Consider the following 24302-nt stretch of genomic DNA (forward strand, 5'->3'; position numbering starts at 1 on the left):
ATGATGGAAAGGTACCAGTAGAGAGGATTATCCTTGAGAAAGGTCCCAATGGGGACCGAAACGTAGGATATGCATCTGTGAATAAAATACAACACTATTTTCACAAAATATCTTGGAGTGCGGCTCCATTTGTCATGATATATATATATATATATATATATATATATATATATATATATATTTATATTTATATACATTGTGTTTAGTGTTCTGCCCGCTCACACATCTATAGTGGTGACCAAGGCAGGAAGTGCTGTATAGTGTATCTCCTCTAGCAGAGAGAAGGTGAGAAACATACTTTGTAAAATCTGAGATTGAATAACCAAATCTTGCCCACATTAGCTATGTAATATTTTCACTTAAAAAGAATCCATCAGTATGTTCTTTGTTGTTAATTATGAGGAAAACCCAGTACTCCCATGGTCTGTGTTTCTAAACCGGTATATAATATTTACTGTGCAATAATGATTGACTTTACAACATAACAAATAATAGTTTTCTTTTTTTAAACGTTAGTGCTTAAAAGTAATGTCAGAAAAATAAATATCTATAGACTTTATACATCTGTGGGAAATTACATGTATGGGACCTTTTATCCAGAATGCTCAGAACCTGGGGTAATGGATCTTTCCGTAATTTGGATCTACATAACTTAAGTCTACTAGAAAATCGTATAAACATTAAATAAACCCAATAGACTGGTTCTGCTTCCAATAAGGATTAATTATATCTTAGTTTGGATTAAGTACAAGCTACTGTTTTATTATTACAGAGAAAAATCAACTCATTTATGAAAATTTTGATTATCTGAATAAAATGGAGCCTATGGGAGATGGCTTTTCCGTAATTCGGATAACACGTTTCCGGATAATTGATCCTATACCTGTATAAACTTTAATTTATAAAAGATTAAATAAAACAGTTAGGTAGAAAAGAATTATATGTCAGAATTGGTGGAAAGTGCAATGCCAAAAAAAATTGAGATTGTGTTAGCTATTATATTATATAGCTAATAACCGAGTGAACCTACTCAAATTGTAAATTAGGGGGTTGCCATATTTATTTTTGAACTTATCATCTTTGGTGAAAAGGGACATTATCAGGCAGGTACAAGAGAACCAAAGCAGGCATTGCTTGTTTCCTGATGACCAAACTTAGTTCTTCTGTTCTTCATGGTGCTTAGGTCCCAAACATCACACGTCTACAGGGCCATCTGGAAAGAAAAGGCCTTCTAATGGTGTTTGTGTATGTTTGTATGTATCGCTAATAATCATTTTTACGTACAGATTTTCAAAGTATACTCCAGTGAGAATCCAGATATTGTACTAGAAATTGCTAAAGAAGAAAATATCCATAATTGAACCAATTTTTCTGCAAATAAAAAATAAAAATTTCCACGTATTTAATAAAAAAAAATTCAGTAGTAGGGTATCATCTGCCAATGTAAATAAGACTGCATGTTTTATAATTGGTCTGTAGCAGTATTTAGTTATTTAATGTTAATATAAATAAGCATAGTAAATTCAATAGTACTCAGAAATCTCCCTTTAGAAGCAAACATTTACAATTCCAAAGCACATTATGTCCTTTCACAGAATGGTGGGATTTTCCTCATTTCTCCACATGTCCATGCTTGGAGTGCCTGTGTTCAGATGTCTCATTCCATTAGTTAAAAGGTCCAGAAGAGAATCTGACCAATCGTTTTTCAGAATGTCAGACACCGTCCGTGCAATACAGACTTTTGAAGGTCTTAGAAGTCGCCAAGATAAATTTTCCAGGCATTTCAAGAAAATCGAGAGAGAGAGTGGTGTATAAACTTCTTCAGAGATCCTCTTATAATAATATTCTCATTCCTGATGGGCATTTAAGGAATTGTCATCGTCCCATTTTTTTTTAAAACTTCTAAAGACATTACATTTCTAAAGACGTTAAAATGGGCTACCAGTTTGCTTCCTAGACAAGACTCCACTAACACTGATCTGGCTCCCATCTTAATGCTTCAGAATATTTATATGTGCATTGGAAGTTACATTCCAAGAATTTACAGAGCCAGGCTGTAGACTGCACCTTCTGGAGTCTCAGGAGTTTTCATTGCAAAATAGTCACAGGATTCATAAAGTGTTGAAACAGCCTGTCAATATAAAGATAACAGCAATAAATACTTAGCTTTTCATTGGGATATGTATCAGTTGCAGAAGTATTTCTAAGAATGGCATTCCTTAAAGGGCATGTCTAAAGTCTAAAATAGAATAAGGCTAGAAATGCTGTATTTTTTATACTAAATATAAACATTAACTTACTGCACCACAAGCCTAATCAAACAAATAATTTATGCTTTCAAAGTTGGCTACAGGGGGTCACCATCTTGTAACTTTGTTTAACATCTTTGCAAGACTAAGACTGTGCACATGCTCAGTATGGTCTGGGCTGCTTAGGGATTGTCATAAACAAAGCTGCTTGAGTTCTGCATGGCTGGGAAGTAAGACAGGGGCTCCCCCTGCTGTTCATAAGTATGATTGTTTCCCTGCAGAGCAGTTAGGGACTGTCTGACAATTCCTATCCACAGCAGTAAATGAAGGGAGAATTTCACTGCAAACAGCCAGGTCTCTTATAATAAAGGTAGACATTTTTTAATTAAAGTATATTGGAGATAGGTTTCTTTTTCATTAAAGAAAGTAAAAATGGGATTTTATTTTTTTGCCTTTACATGCCCTTTAAAGTTAATGCATATCACACAACGGGCTAGATTCAATTCAGTGAGAAAAGGGTTTATCACGTGAAAAGTCATGGACGAGATTCAATCTGAGATGCAATTCAATTCAGAGAAACTTATCTCACGCGAAAAGTCTATGGGGAAAAACTGAACTAAATTTGGAGAAAAGTTTTTTCTTCTCAAATTGAATCTTGTCCATGAATTTTCATGCGATAAACCATGAGTTGAATCTGGCCCAATATGTGCTCTGCTGCAATTTGCTAAACCTTTCACTAAAAATCCTTGGTAACTCCTGAGAAGTTTTCCTATTCATGGAATCCGCTAACTTTAATGTCTGAATTGAAAAGGAGTTCAGTGGTTGCCCCAGGATTTGAAATAGAAGATCCGCTATCAACCAAACAATCTAAAATAGCCAAAAGGATGAGTCTAACAGCAATAGTTGAAAATAATATGGACATCTTCAGGACATATGGCCACCCATGATGATTAAACTTGTAAGAGACCCTTGCAAACAAGATCTATCTACTCTTTCCATTTATCTCCCCTTCTTTAGAAATGTTTGACATGGTTTAAATGGATTATGGAATGTGCTAAATGTCATAAATTGTATAAATTGTACCAGTCTTTAATGCTTTAAATGATAAGGAAAGTCGTTAACTACGACGGAAGAGAATCGCTCCGTGGTGCTCACTGGTATAACGCTGGGGTGCAGTTTTCTGCTGATAGGAGCACCGGCCCGGAGTTTCAGGTAAGTAAATACATTCACTTGGGGGTGCCTAACATTTGGCATCCCCAAGTGGTTAACTACTTTCCTTCTCCTTTAACATAGTTGTATGCTACAGTCCATTTACTGCAACCACACCATCTCCCAGAACTTCCATATTAATCAGAAGAAGAATGCCGGAAACTTTACGTTTTTTTTATCTTGTGTCCAAAAAATGCTCAATCACTAAATGGAACTTCTGTAAACCAGTAATACACATGCAAATTCATTCTTAGTCTTAGTCTCGATTTTTGTTTTTAAAATTATTTTGAATGCATTCATCTTTCTGTTCTAAGCCTCTCCCATTTGTCGTTCAGTCTGTCATTTATACTATTGCCTAGTTGTATGATTCTGAGCAGTGATAGCTGAACTTAACAAAAGAAAGAAATAATTCTGCCTGTGATCTCTCATTCCCATTGGTGTGTTCTCAAGAACGGGGTTCACCGAAATCATTCTATGTAAAATAAATGAGTCAATGCAAAAGGCTATTAGTGTATTAAAGACTCACTTGTGTAGGGAAACTTAACCGTAGATTTTAACTTAACTATAGCTATGACCCCCTCTTATCATTGAAATAAATAAATATATATACATATATATATATATATATATATATATATATATATATATATATATATATATATATATATATATATATATATATATATATATAGAATCTCTGAACTGTTGCTGAACTGAACTAGCATTTCTAGAAGAAGATGGGTGCTGTCGTTTTTCAAGAGCTAGAAACCGGCAGGTTGGATATTCCAGATTATCAGTAACCAATGGGAGGGCTGCATTTACCCATCTCACAGAATTTGATGAAGAACTGTCCTCCCCGTCGTTCATATTTTCATGTATTTCATTCAGTTGCACAGCTTCTGGTGCTCTTTGATGTAAAAGATGGATATCTTTGAAGGTAATAATAGAGATAACATGTGAGATACATATTTATAACAGAATATATAACCGATATATATTAAAAATAAAACAACATAATATAAAGGGTCTATTTATACTGTAATTTTTGTTATCTTGAAAAAGAATCCAATTACTTTGTTCAGTCCTGTGCTCATATACTTGACTGATTAATAACAGTAGAGATTGGACCCATATTCTATGTGTAACCTGTGCCGTTGGTACATGTGTGCTTGGTCGGAATGAATGCGACTAATTCTGTGGGTAATTATTTGTCACCCTACATAGAATTAGGTTAGATGAGGACTGTTTAATCACTTCAATGCAGCCCCGTACCATCAGGTTTCCATAAAACTTCAGCGTAATCCAGTTGTTCCTCAGGGGTCAAACAATATGATAATCCAAATTTCTATGGTTCTAGTCTCACTTATTTTCTTGGGGAGAGGGGGTTCCCCAAAAGTAGAAATGTGTGCTGTGAAGGTTACTAATGTGCACATTGTATTTCTCATTTGCAAAGAAAGCTGATTGGTGTGGGATACACATGCTTAGACAAAGGTGTGACTTTTAACTCATTTGCACGCAATGTTATTTCCATTTGAAAGTGTGAAACACCTACAGTGAAATTGTGCAACTTCCCATTTGCCCCAAGCAGAGCTTTCAAAGGCCATGGCATTCTGTGGCTATCTTTATGTACTCACAAACTGAGTTTCATAATATCAGAATAGCATTATGAATGTATAAAAAAATTAAACCCCCTATGAGCATTAAAGTACATTTCTTTGGCCTGATTTAGTCATGCGGGTGGTGGGATAAATAGGGCTGTTATTGTCATTTGACCCCTGGACCAAAGATTGGATGACAATAGGGACTTATTTTAACCAGTCTGGAAGCTCAATCCAATGCCGTCTTTATAGTCAGAACCATCAAAGCTGCTTTATACATGTCTGGCCAGATTTTAACCAGGTTATAATGCTAAGGCCCATACATTTGCCAAGGTGATAACTCCGTCCGAACTTGGTAGACAATACTGGCTGCTATGGGGCCATCTCCATTGGTTCAAAGTAAAGAATTAGATCAATAATATTTGCAAGAACCACAGAATGTAATGTGTACATATAACTTGAATCCTGCCATTTTCAAGGTAAGCCTTTTACAGAAGTCATTGTTTGGTTTAGTAAATGCATTGTCGCTAAGCTGCTGATTGGAACTATAGGGCATTGAACAAGGAACTCAGCAGACCTCTGTGTGAGTGTAAAAACTACAGGCATTAGTCCACCGTTTACTAAGGCAAAATTACACTGCAGTTAAGGCATTTTTAGCTCTGTAGTAGCAAATACAGTGTCCTAAAATGTTAAAGAAGCTTCTTTCTGCAATGTTACAACTGTTCTTCAAAGTAAAAAAAGGCTTTCATGTTGCCAATTTCCAAACATGGTGCCCGGCAGATATTTAGGTAGACCGGGGTAGAGCTGAATATGCTTATATTAAGGAAGTTTGAAGTTGACATTGTTTTCCCGACTCAGAAATGCAAAACTTATGAGAAATTCTAGCATGGATTCATGATTATTAGAGTTTCATCTCAAAACTGTACTGGGTGTAAAAGTTTGCTCATCCAGTTTAAATGGATAAGGTTTTCCAGGAAAGAGTGCTTATGCTAATCCTAGTATACATCTGGCTGTGAAAGTACAGGACAATCTTTACTATGGACTATCTCCCTCTGGGACCCCCTGTAGCTACCGGCTCTGCTCCCCCTATTCTTACACCAGTAAATTGATCCCTATATTAAATTTATACTTGCTCCTCTTTAATGTGCCCCTGCACAGCTGCAACCACAGCCATCACTAAAAATGTACTGATCCACAGGAGCCAATATAATAATCCTATTACAGCCAGTAATAACATAGCCTATATATACCCTATATAGCTCCCTGCTGGTATGCTGAGCCATAACAATCCCAATAACAAGTAACCTGACAACAATGAGAATAAATACTTACTTTCTTTCTTTCTCCTTTTGTACAGTAAATATCCCAACAATATGACAGTGACGAGGATGAGAAACACAGCTAGATAAGCAACTGAAAAGAAATAATAATTACACACAAGCAAAATAACAAGTATTGAAATAGGTACATTGGGTGGTTTAACTTTAAGTTAACTTTTAGTATGTTAAGAATGGCCAATTCTTGGCAAATTTCCAATTGGTCTTCATTATTTATTTTTTTATAGTTTTTAACTATTTGCCTTTTTCTTCTGACTCTTCCCAGCTTTCAAATGGGGGTCACTGACCCCATCTAAAACCAAATGCTCTGTAAAGTTACAAATTTATTGTTATTGCTACTTTTTATTACTCATCTTTCTATTCCAGCCTCTCCTATTCATATCCCAGTCTCTTATTCAAATCAATGCATGGTTGCCAATGGTAATTTGGACCCTAGCAACCAGACAGTTGAAATGACAAACTGAAGAGCTGCTGAATAAAAAGCTAAATAATTAAAAAATTATTCAATTATAAAAAATGAAATCCAATTGCCAAGTCTCAGAATATCACTCTCTACATACTAGTAAAAGTTAATTTAAAGGGGAAGTAAAGTCTAACTAGAAGAAGGCTAGAAATGCTGTATTTTGTATACTAAATATAAACATGAACTTACTGCACAGAAGCCTAATTAGACAAATAATTTATACTATCAAAGTTGGCCACAGGGGGTCACCATCTTGTAACTTTGTTAAACATCTTTGCAAGACAAAGACTGTGCACATGCTCAGTGTGGTCTGGGCTGCTTAGGGATCGTCATAAATTATCAAAACAGCACAAGTAAAATAATATCTGCCAGAAGCTGATACAGCAAGACTGATTAATAATCAGAATATACAGACTGCACTGGGTCCTGTGTTGTCATGTAATCTAATGTGGATTTTATAGTTTTTCTATTGTTTAATACAAACTTTCTCCAACTCTGCAGAACCAGTGGCTGCAGCAAAATAATCCTCCAAATAGAATCCCAGTTTATCTTTTTAAATCTGGCTCTATGATATTTGTCCATGATAACTGGTGCCTATGTCTCATTTGTTATTGTGTGTGCTTAGTATTCTTATACTGCTTAATTTAGTCTAACTGTTCATTATAGAGCTCTGCTCTTAAGGGCTATGGCATACTAGGAAATGAGTCACCAACAATAAATCTCCTCTACCTTGGGCGACTAACTTTACCATCAGCCCTAAAGTTACACTACTGATACAAATAATGGTTTATGCACAAAAAAGACACAAACACCACATATACTTGAACTCAGGCAGACTTACTGTTGGCAAGAGCGGTTGGGGATGAGACTGTAAACAGAAAATAAAGATGGTTACAGAACAGAGCATGAGAATTCTCCCAGCTTTGGGTATACACAATGATTAATATTCAAGTACATAGTTTTAAAAGGACAATAGATAAAGGGCAACAGACACGTTCAACCCTCATGTGGGTTATTTCCAAATACTTTTTGGATCCAAATAAAGACAAAGAACCTAGACTAAAGCAAGGATTCCAGAGCTGTTGGAAAAATCAAGAGTGTCACCTATGTCCCAAAGTGGAACAAAATTACTGTTCAACTTAAAACAATAAAATTTATGGCTGCAATCTAGCGTTTTCCAAAAGAAATCCAAAATTCAACTCTCTGTATAGACTATACTGTATGCCTATGTACTATATCTGTATGTACCTTTACACTGAACTAATTGTATACCCAATTCTGTACAATTGTGCAATACATACTATACACATTCTAAGGATACACCAAATCCAGGATTCACTTAGGGATTCAGTTGAACCCTGGGTACCTCACTAAACTGAAACCATTAGTGAAATGTTACTTTAAAGTACAGTACAACTGGACAACTGAAGAGACAATTTTTTTTAGCATAGATTATAAACTCTGTGGGTCAGAGATGCACTTTTTCTTAAATATTTTAACATGCCGTACATAGGGGCCCCAGGACTCAAGTATTCGGTTCCAAAACAATACATGAGTTTCTAAAGTCACATGTGGTTTCTGCATCCGAATAACTTGACTTGCTGCCAATCATGTGTCTTGAGAAGGGTCTCACACAGGGACAGAAAGGTTGACAAATAATTAGTTTGCTGTTTTTTCAGTTTATTTTGAAGTCTGAGTGTCTGTTACCTGCTGCATAATTTGTCTGTATATGTATATATATATGTATATATATATAAAGCAAAGAAAAAACCGCACACACAGGACTTATGAAGTGCAAAAAAGTAAAAAATTTATTGCAACGTTTCGGCTCCTGAAGAAGGCTCGAGTCACCACCTGAAGAAGGCTCGAGTACAGGAGCCGAAACGTTGCAAGAAATTTTTTACTTTTTTGCACTTCATAAGTCCTGTGTGTGCGTTTTTTTCTTTGCTTTATGTATGATTGACTATAACCTGCACCCGGGCAATTGCCTAATGGATTGAGAGTGCTCCAGCTGCTAGAATATGTATATATATATATGTATATATATATATATATATATATATATATATATATATATATATATATATATATATATATATACACACAAACTTCAAATAGAGTTGGCACTCTCAGGACTTAAAAGAAAAATGTTTTCTTATTAATACAAGCTACTGACTGATGTTTCGGCCCCCTTAAGGCCTTTCTCAAAGTAACAAATACACATTAGACTATGCCTTTTAACCACATACTGGAGGGAAAATAGCTTCAATAGGGATGACCTATAACCTGCATCAGATGCAAGCGCCAGGTTTATCTAATTTCACTTAAACTGTGAATCTCATAGCTTCCATTAACTATAAACAGGCAATCAATTACCTAGATGCACATTTATACAGATCTTCAATAATTATACAAAAACGAATAAACAATCAAAAAACAACCACACAAGAAAAAAACTAAAATCAGATACAAAGTAACGTTGCTCTCCTAGTTTTCTCCTTATACCACCTCCTGCCCAATCTTAAATGGAACAAATTTTGTAACAAATGTATCATGAAGGTATCAAAGGTACAAGGTATATACCAAGTGGTCATCAAATCATTTTCTACTAGTAATCATCTTACCCTGAGCTATGAAAAATGAATCACATCGCCCTTTAATACATAAATCATGCCATGCAAAAAACATGTTATCACTAATCAAATTGCCAGTTCTAGGCATAACTATATATAACACATAACTAACATTGGGAGAGTGCTATGTCATCCATTTAATCATCTAAGTCACCTAGAACTGGCAATTTGGTTCCTGAGAGTGCGGACTCTATTTGAAGTTTGTTATATATATATATATATATATATATATATATACATATACATATACACACAAATTATGCAGCAGGTAACAGACACTCAGGGGCAGATTTACCAAGCCTTGAGTGAATAGTTCGAATGCAAAAATATTCGAATTTCGAAGTATTTTTTTGGGTACTTCCACCATTTAATTGGTCAAATTCGATCGAATCGAATGATTCGAACGATTCGAAGTAAAAATCGTCTCTTTAAATGTCTCTTTAAAAAATCCTTCGACTCAATATTTAGCCAAATAAAAGCTACAGAGTTGAATGTTAGCCTATGGGGACAGAGTAGATAGGTTTTAGGCACTTTTTATGATCAAATAAAAATTATTCGATCGTTCACTTAAAATTGTTCGAATCGTTCGATTCGAAGGATTTTATCGTTCGATCTAACTATTTTTATTTGATCGTTTGATCAAACCCTTTGCGCTAAAATCCATCGAATTCGAAGGATTTTACTTTGAGGGTCAAATTCGAGGGTTTTTTAACCCTCAAAATTCGACCCTTGATAAATCTGTCCCTGAGACTTCAAAATACGGAAAAAATCGCAAACTAATTATTTGTCAACCTTTCTGTCCCTGTGTGAGACCCTTCTCAAGACACATGATTGGCAGCAAGTCAAGTTATTTGGATGCAGAAACCACATGTGACTTTAGAAACTCATGTATCGTTTTGGAACCAAATGCTTGAGTCCTGAGAGTACGGACTCTATTTGAAATTTGTGTTACATTTACTTGATTCTGCACTCAGGCACATTATTTTGTTTTTTCGAGGGTGCTGGCATCTCTTTGGACTATATATATATATATATATATATATATATATATATATATATATATACAAAAAATAAAACCGCACTCCAAGGTCTTGAAATAGTGAAAACAGTGGGAAAGTTTATTTCAACATTTCGGCACACAAACTCGGGCCTCACATTTTTCACTTCCTGAGGATGGCCCGAGTTTGTGTGCCGAAACGTTGAAATATACTTTCCACTGTTTTCACTATTTCAAGACCTTGGAGTGCGGTTTTATTTTTTTGGATTATTATACTATGCTATAACCAGCACCCAGGCAGTTGCTTGTATTGCAAGTGCACCACTATAGACTTTCTATATATACATTATATACATGGGGGGCTTTATTTCTCAAAATCCGAATTTTTCTATTTAAATAAAAAACATCTGACCAAACTAGAATTCAAATTTGGACCTTATCTATTATTAAAAAAGCACAATTTAATCAGATTGGGGAGAAACACAAAAAAAATCGAGCAATAATCCAAATCGTACAATTTTTTCCCCCAAATCGTTTGATTTTTCGCAAAAAAGTTGAATTTTTCGGATCTTTGCCCAAAAGTCTGAAATAGACGGCTTTTCTGGCTAAATCCAGCGCAGACCACAGAAGCTTCCAAATATTTTTTCCCCCAAATCGTTTGATTTTTCGCAAAAAAGTTGAATTTTTCGGATCTTTGCCCAAAAAGTCTGAAATAGACGGCTTTTCTGGCTAAATCCAGCGCAGACCACAGAAGCTTCCAAATAGGATAGGGACCTCTCCCATTGACTTATATACATCCTCGGTAGGTCTGACATGCCGGATTTCCAGATTCAGACTTTTTCCATCCTCGGGGTATAATAAATCTAGAAAAATTTGAGGTTTTTTTTCTACTAAAAATTCAGATTTTATAGTAAATAAAACTCATATATTTTGAGTTTCTGGAATTTGAGATAATAACCCCCTAAATGTAACATTCAGTATCCCAAAAAGGTTCCGGTCAAGGCTCACGCTTCTGCCTATAACAGCCGCCTTTCACATCAGGAGGATCCCTTTCAGGGGCGTAACTATAGAGGAAGCAGACCCTGCGGTTGCAGGGGGGCCCAGGAGTGTAGGGGGCCCAGTGAGACCCTAATTAATTAGCAATTTTAATATATCTTGGTAAAATAGGCCAACTTATAAATATTTTGGGGCCCTAAATTGAATTTGCTATGGGGCCCAGTAACAACTAGTTACGCCACTGATCCCTTTGCTGCTTGGATGCCACCAGGTCTTAAAATCATAAGACCAAGATGAGGACTCTGGGCAGGCAAGGGAACCTGAATGTGTTACAGTAGGAACCTCAGAGTTAGTTTCAAAATATATCGAGAGGAACTCATGACCAGAGATGTTTGGTTCTATTACAATGCACAGTACAGAAAAATATCTCCATAAATAGAATAAATTGTCTAGTTATCCTGATTTTCTAATCTGGATGCAAAAACAAATGTAATATTTAGTACATTTTGATTTATCACCAAGAAAAGTATAAAAATCTCAACATGCTGCAAGAATGTAGTTTTTTGCCAGTGAATATATATGAGATAATGTTCTTACCAGAGTCAGTGACATACAATGTTGTGCCTTTTCCTTTTCCAGATCGAAGATCTGGTTTATCAATGGTGATCTCACAAATGTAAGTTCCGGCGTCGCTCTCATTGACAAAGAAAAGCCAGAGCTTGGCTTTATCCTTTGTTAACTGATAGTCACTCTGATTCCGAGATCTTATTCTGACCTCTGATTTATTGTTTGTCCATATAAGAGATGCTAAAACTGTCCCATCATGAGCTGCACTCGCTGATTCATAATATATTTTCCACCAGACTCTGATCCTCTCGTCCTGATCCTCAGCTTCCCAGGAGCAAGTTATACTGGCATTGTCTCCCTTTGTAACCGATAAATTCGTAGGAGTTTGACTGACGTTCAGTGTGGCATTGACAAAAACTACTGGAAAAATATTCAGTTACTTAAAATTAGAACCAATCTTCAATACCAAAATAAAATAGGTACAAAATATCATTTTAGTTATCATACGTATTTTTTCCCCCAAAACTTCTGCATGCTTGACATTATTGTAATATTGATGCAACATTTTCAGATGCACTGGCTAAGGACTGTTCATGGGATGTCTGTATGTCTGGGGCACGGAAGTTATTTTTGCCAGACAGTTATCATCTGATCCAGAAGTGCACCCCAGAGTCGAGGCAATTGATGTTGGGGAGCAATTCCAAATGCTTCATTGGCCGTCTGCTAGAGATTTTACCCACATGGTGATTAATGTTTTTAAAGGTGGGGCTGAAATACACTTAAACAAATCTTAAATACTTAAACATAATCTGTCCCTGATTTCTGAGCTGTTCATTTTACACTAGGCCCCCATTTAGCTCACAAGCACTTCCCAATGACATGGTAAATTTGTCCTATGAGCATTTATGGCACAAAAACTTGGAGGTTTGCACTTTTGGCCTGTAGATTATAGACAGACCAAGAAATTAATGTGTCTGTTTAATAAAGTGAGATAGACAGCCAGGAGAAACGCTAGCACAGGTTTACTGGAGTGTGAACATATCTGCATATTTCCATATCATTGTGGAATTTATGTGGCACATAAAGCACTTAAGGTGGCCATAGACGCGCGGATAATATCGTATGAAACTAGTTTTCGTACGATTTTCGGTGTGTGTATGGTGGGAAAAGAGCTGACCGATATCCGCAGAAGACTTGGATATCGGTCGGCTCATTGATCAGGCTGAACGGAAAATTTTGATTGGGAAAAGGAAGGCAGCCAAGCATCGTCCATTGTCAGTGCTGAATCATCAGATACAGGTAGAATTCTATTGTTTCTATTTGTATATCTGACCATTCAGCTCTACACGTGTCTATTGAAATGAACAATCTTTCTTGGAAACATCTTTTCCAAGAAAGATTGTAATTGTTATGTCTATGGCCACCTTTATTATTGCTTCAATGCAAGGTGTTTGTGGACGATTAGTAAAGATTAGTGCCAGAATTGTTAATTGATAAATGTGTAGGCAATTTCTATTCTACTCTTAAAGGGGTGGTTAAGTTAACTTTTAATATGCTATAGAACGGCCAATTCTAAGCAAGTTTTCAATTGGCTTTGATTGGCTTTGATATATTGTTATTGCTTTTTTTTACTTCTCATCTTTCTAATAAGGTCCTCTCCTATTCATATTCCAGTCTCTTATTCAAATTAATGCATGGTTGCTAGCGTCATTTGGACCCTAGCTACCAGATTGCGGAAACTGCAAACTGGAGAACTGCTGAATAAAAAGTGAAATAACTCAAAGACATTGAATAATAAAAAATGACAACCTATTGCAAATTGTCTCAGAATATCACTCTCAACACCATACTTACTGGCAGATTTATCAAAGGTCGAAGTTAAAATTCAAATTTCGAGCTCATTTTTGTGTACTTCGAATAGGGAATAGTCCAAATTCGATTCGAATTTCAAAATTTATGTTGTACTGTCTCTTTAAAAATTAGACTTCGACCATTCTCCATGTAAAACCTGACAAATTGCTGTTTTAGCCTATGGGTGACCTCCTAGAACCTATTTGGAGTCAATTGGTGGACTTTGAAAAATCTAAGGGTTTTTTTTGGGGAAAACTTTGAACCGTATGTTTCAAATGCACTATTCCTTCGATTTGTATGATTCTAATTTTTTATATGCGGGGACCCAAAAACAAATTGTTATAGGACAAGATGGGGGGCAACTTTGGAAAACGAAGAGCGGCATATGTTTTTCTACCGGCAATTTACTTTATTGTTGACTGGAAAGCATTTTTGGGTGGTAGACGTGGGGGACAAAACTGCCCGCCTGCCATGGCCCTTAGGGCACAATCTACAAAGTACTACAAACCCTTGTTATAATATGCTCAAGTAATAAAACCATAGTTTAGTCCCAGTAAGTGTTCACTTTTAATCATGGGTTCATTACATGTCCCTTTAAGGGGCTCAGCCTATAGACCAGTTGAAGTAACATTTGGGGAATGCCTATTTGCTCTCCTGAAAACCCACCTTATTCAGTTGGGGGCAGATTTATCAAGGGTCGAATTTCAACATGTAAAAAACTTCAAAATTCGACCATCGAATTGCATTACTTCGATATTCGAAGTCAAAGTTTTTTTAATTGAATTTGGCCATATTCAGTCAAAGTAAAATTGTTCGATCCTAGTGTTACCCTTCTGGGCCTTGCTTGTTAAAGCATCAGATCACTATGCAAGATATAAGAGCATTGCACTTATTATGAAAGTGGGCAATGGCTGTTTGCCATCCATGTCAACACTCGTGCTGAACGGGAAGTTTTCAAAATAGAGAAACGTGGGCATGAGAACTGTTAAAAAATGTACCTGTTTTGTTGCTGTTTTATTCAGTAACCAAATTCTATACATGAAGAAGCAATACGACTACAGTTCACTTTATGCCAATGATATTTACTAGTGTGGAATAATCATTCACTTTTATATGCTTTGTTTTGTACATTGCCTCTGTGGATAATCCCCATCATGAACTAAATTACAGTTTTATTCACTCAAAAGGTTTGATCAACCAGGTAATTGCTTTTATTTTTTTTAACTGCAGCAGGCAGTTTTTATTTTAATTTCTAAACACTGATTTATCTAACAAGGTAGGCACAAAATCAAAATGTTTGGTATCGGGTTAAGGTCAAATCATCAGCCAAAAGCTGCAGTTAATACTGAACTAAATTCAGAATCTAAAGTACAGAAGGGTAATATGACAGCTGCTGGGTTGCAGTTGTTTTTTAACGCTTCTGACATCAATGCAGCGTTGATCCGACGTGATCCGACTGTCGGATGCAGACGCTGCATGCTGCATCTGCATCCGACAGTCAGATCACGTCGGTTCAACGCTGTGACACCATGCAACAATTCTATCTCTTGCCTTATTTTTTATAATTCGCATGTGTTTTGTCGCAGCGCGTCGGATCGCGACAAATCGCTCGTCGAGTCCTACCCTAAGGCCCTAAAAAGATTTGGCTATTGGGGCAGTAGCTCAGAGTTACGGCACAGCAATTTAAAGTGGTTTCAGTTCCCCTGTTTCTTCCGTTACTAATGGGGTCACTGACTAACTAGAAATGACTTGTGGGGGAAGAGCAACAGGATACAGGGGCAGTTTCACTACCATTTAGGGGAAAATTCTCAGCCTTTTTCCCTTTTTCTCCCCCAAATTGATGATTGTAGTTTAATTAAGCTTTGCAAAATTGTTTAACAATGAGAAAATGATTAAAAGATTATTTTAAAAATTGTATTAAAATGTTGGACAACTTTGCCCATAGGTTACAATGCTTTTCATCCTGATGCATTATCATAAATGTGAATAAAATTTGAACTCAGGGGAAAATATTATTTTGCATTAAATTTTATGGAAGAAAAACTGCAAATGTTAGTAAATCTACCCAATAATTTAACTGCATATCGGCACCTTTGTTCTGTTTCTGGGTGAGATAAGCACAGCCTGGCATCAATAAAAACTGGGCGCCTAACTTAGATAAGGATGCAATATAGATAAATAAACAGAAAACATAGAGCTTAAAGGGAAAACAAAAATAGGTAGCAATACACAATGAAGAAAAACATTCCCCAGTCAACTATAAACTCTTTAATATATATATATATTTTCGGGAAGCCGGTGTCTACCCATCTGAAGGTCAGTAGCTCTGTACAGATTATTGGTGCCCCTTACCTTGACAGTAGAGAGGGAGCATAAGGATATAGAAGTTGGGGCTTCTGGCCATACTCGCAGAATCTCTAGGTGATCATATCTGTGCTAGAGCAGGCTGAGAATGCAGGAAACAGACGGCAGTATTGCAGCACCATCACTTCTAATTCTAAGCACTCCCTCTTCTTCCTCCTCGTCATCAAACACAAAAACTCTGGCGGCAGCTTTAAATGAATCATCATTATTTACTCTGTGGTTTGATGCATGGGCAGTATAAATAACACCACATCACCGTGAAAATGTTATTGTGTACAATTATAAGACCATGGCTTGGAAAAATGCGGGACCAGGTAGATGTAGGAATAGCGGAGGGTTATCAAGTAAAGAAGAGCAAGATGGCAGCAGTGAAAACATTTTATCAATTTGCCCAAACTTCCTTCAGTCGTTGCTTAAAAGCCATAGATTGAAGTCATATACCCTCCCCAGGCCTTGCCACAACTAAATATAGCTCTAATGACTAATTGTACTAGTTAGAAAAATCTTTAGTTGTCCTTTATTAGCATCAATAGACTTTACAGATTTGTAGACAGCAAAACTCTTTTAAGGCGTTATGGAAGATGATCACTACAAGACCCTTTATTACCTGGCTCAACCAATCAACCACTTGATATGGTGTCCTTGTTGTCCCACCCTTCCATGGAAAAGAGCTAAACAGGCGAATATATAAGACAGTTACACGGTACAGGTATGGGACCTGTTATCGAGAACGCTCGGGACCGGAGGTTTTCAGGATAACGGATCTTTCCATAATTTGGATCTTCATATTTTACGTCTACTAGAAAATCATTTAAATATTAAATAAACCCAATAGGCTGGTTTTGCTTCCAATAAGGATTAATTATATCTTCGTTGGGATCAACTACAAGGTTCTGTTTTATTATTACAGAGAAAAAGGAAAACATTTTTAAAAAATCGTATTATTTAGATAGAATGGAGTCTATGGGAGCAGCCTTTCTTTAATTCGGAGGCCCCCTAGGGCCCACGATCTCATCAGCCCAATATTGCCCACCTCAAGGTGGGCATATCGGGGAGAGGTACGCTCGTTTGGCGTCATCACCAAACGAGAGGATCTCTCCGTGTATGGCCACCTTTAGGGAGCTGCTATCTCGTTACCTTCCCATTGTTCTGTTTTTAGGCTGCGGGGGGGGGGGGAAGAGAGGGGTGATATCACTCCAACTTGCAGTACAGCAGTAAAGAGTGACTGAAGTTTATCAGAGCACAAGTCACATGATTGGGGGCAGCTGGGAAACTGACAATATGTCTAGTCCCATGTCAGATTTCAAAATTGAATATAACAAAATCAGTTTGCTCTTTTGAGAAATGGATTTCAGTGCAGAATGATGCGTTTTGAAAAAAAACATGTTTTCCCATGACAGTATCCCTTTAAATGACAGAAAAACCTCTAGCTATAGAGGGCTGCAATAGACAGAACTAGAAGAGTAAACAAAGATTAGAAAGGTTAGGTGTGGGTATAGGTGAATAATAACAGAGAAGAAAGGCAGGCAGAAACTCACGATTCAAACCCTTATTAAAAGTACAGCTTTCCCATACTCATTTCTAATTTTAGGCATAGCTGTACTTAATGGTCGACAGACTGCAAGCAAATGTCGGATGACAGTAAGTCTAGCTATACAATTGTTGGGGCAAAACAAACCAATCAGCTTTTAAAATATAGAAATCTATAGTAACTGAATATCTTATATTATAGAAAAGAAAAACAGATTATTAAAAGGTAAATCATTGATCTTTGTTTCAGACGCAGCCAATCCTGCGCTATGAATTCTGCTACCCCTGGATAATTCAAGTCCAGTACCAATGGGTGTTTTGTCCCAGTGCAATAAAAAGCGGATGATTATTAGATGATAAGATCTATTTATCCTTTTTAGTGCCAGTGATGTTATTAGGCCATGTGTATTGGGCCATGTGTATTCAGTAAACACACATTGTTAAAATATTTTAAACCCAAAAAAAAACCACACATTGTTGCTTTAAAGAAACATATGGTGGGACATTCACTAAGAATCGTAGTGGGTCAGCTTCGCCGCATTCGCCAGGCGTATTTTCACCAGCGGTCCGCAAATTCACTAAAATCTAAAGTTGCGCTCAGGGGTAGCATAAGGTTGCGAAGTTGCGCTAGCGTTAATTCGCCAAGCATTGAAGTTACACTGGAGGTATATGTAGCAGAACTACACAAGCCTGGGAAACCTTCAAAACAGCAAATAAGATTTTTATTTTGCCCTACACATGTGCCCACTGTATAGTTAAGGTGCCATGAGTTAGGAAATGTAGGGGGGAAGGAGGGGAGCCCCAAAAAATTTTTCGATCTTTTTCAGCCTATCACCCATAATAAAGAAAAAATGCCAGCGTTTTATGGGACTTAGAAAAAATTTTAACTTTTTTTGAAGCAATCCCTATCTACTCTATTGCGCTTCGCCTGATCTGAGTTGGCGAAGGAAGTCTGGTGTAAAAAGGTAGCGTTCAGAACAATGCTCGCGTTAGTGAATTTGCGTAGTTCCGTCCATTGCGCAAATTCGCCAGGCGTAAGGGTGCGAAGTAACACTAGCGAATTTACGCCAGCGTCCGTTAGTGAATCGGCGAAGTAATGAAAATGCCCAACGCTGGCGAATTCACGCTAGCGTTAGGCGCTTCGGCGCTTAGTGAATTTGCCCCATAGAGGTTATGATGCTGGCACTAGAAGCAGTGTCATAAATATTACAATGTATAGCACCTAAAGTATTAATACAGAAAAACTGTGGCTGTTTTGAAGTGGAAAATCTCTTATATGTTGCAAAAACGTGAATGTGGTTAACACCTTTTTTACACATGCTCAGACTGTGGCACACGGCTTATCATTACATGAGGATCTGCTGAGAGCTGCCACACAAGCCATTACCCAGCTATGGTCTGTAGGCCATGATTAGGCAGCTGTGTATATGCTGCAAAAACAGGAAATCTCTGCCAACACCAGAAGCACAAACACATTGTTGTACCTTTGTGCTTTACACTTCCCACAGAACATACTTTTAAAACTGTTCTCCTTTTTCCATTTTGCCATTACTGAATGGAGATGAACACCCTTTGTCTGCAACCCATTCTTACCGGCGCCTAGACTTTTATTCTGTGGTTTAGAGGGTTTCTGGCTTCAAGGCCCTCTTCTGGGCTGACTGATCAGAGACCCCTGTTCAGCTCACAGCAAAGCTTGCAGATAAAAGAAAATCTTTTTCAATGACTAATTTATCTCTTCATAGGAAAATCAGGACGGGTACATGTTGTTTAAACCTTCATATACTTTGCAGTGTCCAAAATGTTTAACTGTGGCGTCTAGTTAACCTCATACAGTGCTCACATTGGATCTAATTCACATTCACACACACACAGCACTTACTTTTAATAGCCCATGTGACATGACTTGCCCCAAAGTAACTGACTCACTGAAGTGTCCTGTTCCCTGTTCCTCAAACACTGCACTGAGCAACTCCACTTCTGTTTCCAACTGGCAGCTGCTAAGGGGTCCTATGTCAGACCTAAGCCTACTAACTAACTGGCATCCCTAACTGGCATGCATTTGCTCGGGTAACCCCTACACTAGCTTCTATTCTGCACACCCTTACCTAAGGCCCTGCCTTGCCTCCTTGTGGGAGTTAAAGGGCACGTAAAGGCAAAAAAAAAAATCCCATTTTTACTTTCTTTAATGAAAAAGAAACCTCCAATATACTTTAATTAAAAAATGTGTTCCATTTTTATAAGAAACCTGACTGTATGCAGTGAAATTCTCCCTTGATTTACTGCTGTGGATAGGAATTGTCAGACGGTCCCTAACTGCTGAGCAGGGAAACAATCATACTTATGAACAGCAGGGGGAGCCCCCGCCTTACTTCCCAGCCATGCAGAACTCAAGCAGCTTTGTTTATGACGATCTCTAAGCAGCCCAGACCATACTGAGCATGTGCACGGTCTTAGTCTTGCAAAGATGTATAACAAAGTTACAAGATGGTGACCCCCTGTAGCCAACTTTGAAAACATAAATGATTTGTTTGATTAGGCTTGTGGTGCAGTAAGTTCATGTTTCTATTTAGTATAAAAAATACAGCATTTCTGGCCTTATTCTATTTTAGACTTTACATGCCCTTTAAAGGGGGTTTGCTGCAACACCAAAGGCCCTCCCAGCAGTCCCCGGGAGACATCTCCTGACTTTAAAACCTCTGCGCCCAGTGCACTTGCGCGAACACCAGACAGCCACACGAAAGCGTGAACGCCAGACCACCGCACATATGCACAAACTACGGACCGGCACATCACGCTGATGGGGGAATGAGACTGGGCTGACAGGGGCCATGAGGGCCAGAGCCCACTGGGTTTTTTCCCGGTGTCCCGCCGACCCAGTCTGACCCTGGAGGTAATTAACAGATATAGGTGCAGCCAGTAAAAGTAGAAAGTAGTAAATGGAGCCAAAATGAAAGGTTAAGAACCATCTCTATTCACAGTTTGTGACATTCAATCATCATGTGCTGTGTATAAGTGTGAGAGAGGAAATGCGACGTGATGTGTTTGTGGTCACTGATGTGCAGAGAATCATTAGAGACACATAAATAACAGACGCTATAGTCCAACCTGTACAATATTCCTCTAGTCACAATTCATAGACTGATGTTTAAGAGATGATACTGGACGTGGAAAAGGCCAATAGATGTTATAGAATAGGCAAAATCTTCAAGCAGGGTTATAGGGTCTCAGGTCTGGACTGGGAATCAAAACAGGCCCTGGCATTTCAAGTACACAGAGGTCCCAACAGCCCCCCAGCAGCTCAATAACTAATGTCTGCCTATGGCATCTGACAGCAGCCCCTATGGAATTGGGCTGAACCCACAGATTTCCAGTCCAGGGGGCGAATTTACTAAAGTGCAAATTTTCGCCTTGGAAGGCTTCGCCATACTTCGGACAACTTCGTCAGATGTTACTTCACAGCGAATACACGTATTCATCAAAATCTGAAGTTTCGTCTTGACAAATGAGCGTTGGCGAAGTTTTGCCAGCAAAAACTTGTCAGCACTGACCTTTCTAAGCGCATTTTCGCTAGTGTTACTTTATTCCTAGAGATAATATACTTACGTCAATTTAAATATGTCGAGTACACACAGATCATATTTATGTCTTTATTAGTGATTGTTGGTGAAATTGCTGGAAGTGGCCACTTAATATTACAAATGTCCAAGGAAGCAAAGACAAAAGAGATCCTCTATTGTCCTAGACATTAGCCCACCCTAAAACAAGTGTGGTACGAGCTTCAAATGGTTAGAAACATTTTTTTAAAAAACAAATATTTAACAGTTACAACTTTTAAAAATAATTCCACATTCAAATATGAAAAAATGCCAGCGTTTTGTCTTTTTTTTTTACTTTTTTGGCATTCAGGGTATGATGTCACTGAATACTTTATAGACAATCTCTCTTCATCTCTCCTCCCTTCCAATGTCTCAGATGCTCCAAATTCGAATTTTAAAAATAGAAAATGTCTGAAGAAGCTGATTTGTCCTGTGAAACGCGTCAGGAGAGGGGAAGTCTCATTGGACTGGGAGCAGACCCATGAGGGAGCTATCTTATACTGGCAAACTTCCTCCATACTAACTGAACGGGGACTCTATGACTGTATGTACTATGTGCCTCATCCCATTTCAGCAGATGTGAGTGTAATATATTGTTTTTAAACTTTTAAATCATTAAACAGAACTACACTTTTGGACTTTTCTATTTTTAAATTCCTATTTGGAGCATCTGAGACGTTGGAAGGGAGAAGAGAGGAAGAGAGATTCTATGCAGTAATCATAACGATTGGTCTGTGAGTAGGAATTTCTGCCAGTTGGTGAAGGCTCCTTGAATCAGTCTTTTTCCTTTCTCTGGAAACATGCAAATTAAATATTTATACCTGTTTAAAGGTCAAGTACGCAATTTATTTGCTTTCTAGCTGCAACACAGGATGTGGTGATTTAATATACTTCACTATATAGGTTCCTGATTTCACTGTTGCCATTGCGGTTGATCTATTTGAATATTGTACTGAATTGAATGACCAAGTACAGGTATAGGATCCATTCCTGTTTTCCAGAAAGCTTGGAATTACCGGAAGGTCATCTCCATTATAATGAAGTAATTCAAAATGTTAAAACCTATTTAATTATAACAAAACTGTAACTTGTACTTGATACCAACTAAGATATAATTAAGGTGGGAAAACAATCTATTGGGTTTATTTAATGCTTTTCAAACGTGCACTTTATAGTAGAGTTGGTAGAAGATTATTAGAAAAGGTTTTTGTGCTTGCACAAATAAATGCCACAGTACAATATATTCTTAAGACATAATGAAGAAATAGAAACTGGATAATGTTGGCTCCTTCTTTTTGTACACTATTTACTTTTTGCTCTATAGTGTATATTGCAGTGTATGCTCTTTTAGTGTGTATGTGTGTGATATGTATTGTAGGTTTGGGGCAGGAAAGGAATATTATAATTTTGTCTCATTATGTATGCTTTTTCTTGTATGCAGAAGAGATGACAATAAAATTGGACTTGGATTTTTCCCCAGGTTCCTTTGTTGGCCAGAATTAGCTATTTCAGGGTCCAATTTCAACCATTTATGTGGGGACCCCCAGTCTCTGTAGGCCTTTATATGGCTAGGTGCTATCAAATTAATGATCAACAATCTTAATCTACACCATACTTTATGGCAGATAGGAAAGTATTGAACTCTTGTCTATGGTTACATAGTTATACCATTTGCTATTTGTCCCCCTACCTCCATGCCCGGATTTGTGGCGAGGCCCGGGCCTAGGGCGGCACATTTTTGGGGGCGGTATGCCGCCCAGCCGCTCTGTGGGGAGCCTGTGTTCCACCAGCGTGTGGTAGTACGGGCGGGCACTAGGACCGCTCGGAGCGCACGGCCTAGGGGCGCCCGCCCAGCGAATCCGGCGATGCCTACCTAACTTTTACTTCATTTTTCATAGCTGGAGGTGACCACCCTTAGTTTGGGGACGTCTGTGGGCTGTGGACCTCATTTGGTTGAAGTAGTCTGAAATCGTCTCATCTTTGATTCCTTTCTCTGCTCCCTCTCTGCTTCAGTAATGTCCTTTTTTATGTACAAAAATCTGCATATTATTCATGAAACATATTGGATGTAGTTGTGTGTTCATTTCATAGGTTCAGTATAATATCGTATATACCTTTGCATACAGAACTCTCAGTACCAAGTAGGGCTTTATAGGAGAACTAAAGCTTAAAGCTTATTTTTTATTTTTTATTTGATACATTCAGACAAATCCTAAACTTAAAAGGAAAAGTAACACCAACAAATGAAATGAAAGTAATGAAAATATAATATGTTGTTGCCCTGCACTGGTAAAACTGGAGTGTTTGCTTCTGAAACACTACTATAGTTTATATAAACAAACTGTTGCGTAGCCATGGAGGCAACCACTCAGTCTGAAAAGGGAGAAAAGGTCCTGGTTACATAGTAGATAAATGAAAAGTTCTGTAGAATACAATGGGATTCTATCTGCTTATCTGTTTTTTTATGGTGTTACTGTTCCTTTAAATTCTCAACAGCAGTCCAGAGTAGTGATGTGCGGCCCACTACCCACGGGACCCAGGGGTTTACCAATGGGTTGGGTGGGTTTGGGCCGACCCCACACCTCCATTTGCGGGTGGCGGGCGGGTCCGGGTTGAGCTCTTCTTCATGCTCTCCCCACCCGCCACCCGGAACTGGCGGCTTCCAACTTCCGGCTTAATTTTTTAAAGATGCGCGCCTCATGCCCACCCCTTTTGTGACGTCATCAACGGGGCGGGTCAGCATGGGCCTTAAAATGGAAGTCGGGCTCGGGTGGGGCCAGGTTGACAAAGGGCGGGTTAGGGTCGGGTGTGGGTTTTACCCAATCCGAACATCAGTAGTCCAGAGCACACTGAGCATGTGCAGAGTCACTGACAAACCTAACAAACTCCAAGATGTCGAGTTCCTATGACAA

The 24302-nt window shown here is 37.9% G+C and overlaps 1 protein-coding gene across 2 annotated transcripts; it reads right to left on the reverse strand.

Moving 5' to 3' along the window:
* Positions 1-1378: 1378 nt before the first annotated feature.
* On the reverse strand, positions 1379-16377 carry LOC108696360. 2 transcript variants are annotated; one of them, XM_041587803.1, is made up of 6 exons: positions 16253-16377; positions 12080-12466; positions 7698-7724; positions 6389-6469; positions 4281-4387; positions 1379-2131 (listed from the first exon to the last, which is right to left on the reverse strand). In XM_041587803.1, the coding sequence occupies exons 1-6, from the start codon at positions 16302-16304 to the stop codon at positions 2042-2044; spliced, it is 744 nt and encodes a 247-aa protein (XP_041443737.1). In that variant the 5' UTR covers positions 16305-16377; the 3' UTR covers positions 1379-2041. The 2 variants fall into 2 exon arrangements, with proteins under 2 accessions (XP_041443737.1, XP_018081144.1); XM_018225655.2 differs by having other exon boundaries at positions 12080-12469.
* Positions 16378-24302: the final 7925 nt, after the last annotated feature.

Source organism: Xenopus laevis, chromosome 1L, assembly GCF_017654675.1.
Source record: "Xenopus laevis strain J_2021 chromosome 1L, Xenopus_laevis_v10.1, whole genome shotgun sequence".
In the NCBI taxonomy this organism is placed as follows: Eukaryota; Metazoa; Chordata; class Amphibia; order Anura; family Pipidae; genus Xenopus; species Xenopus laevis.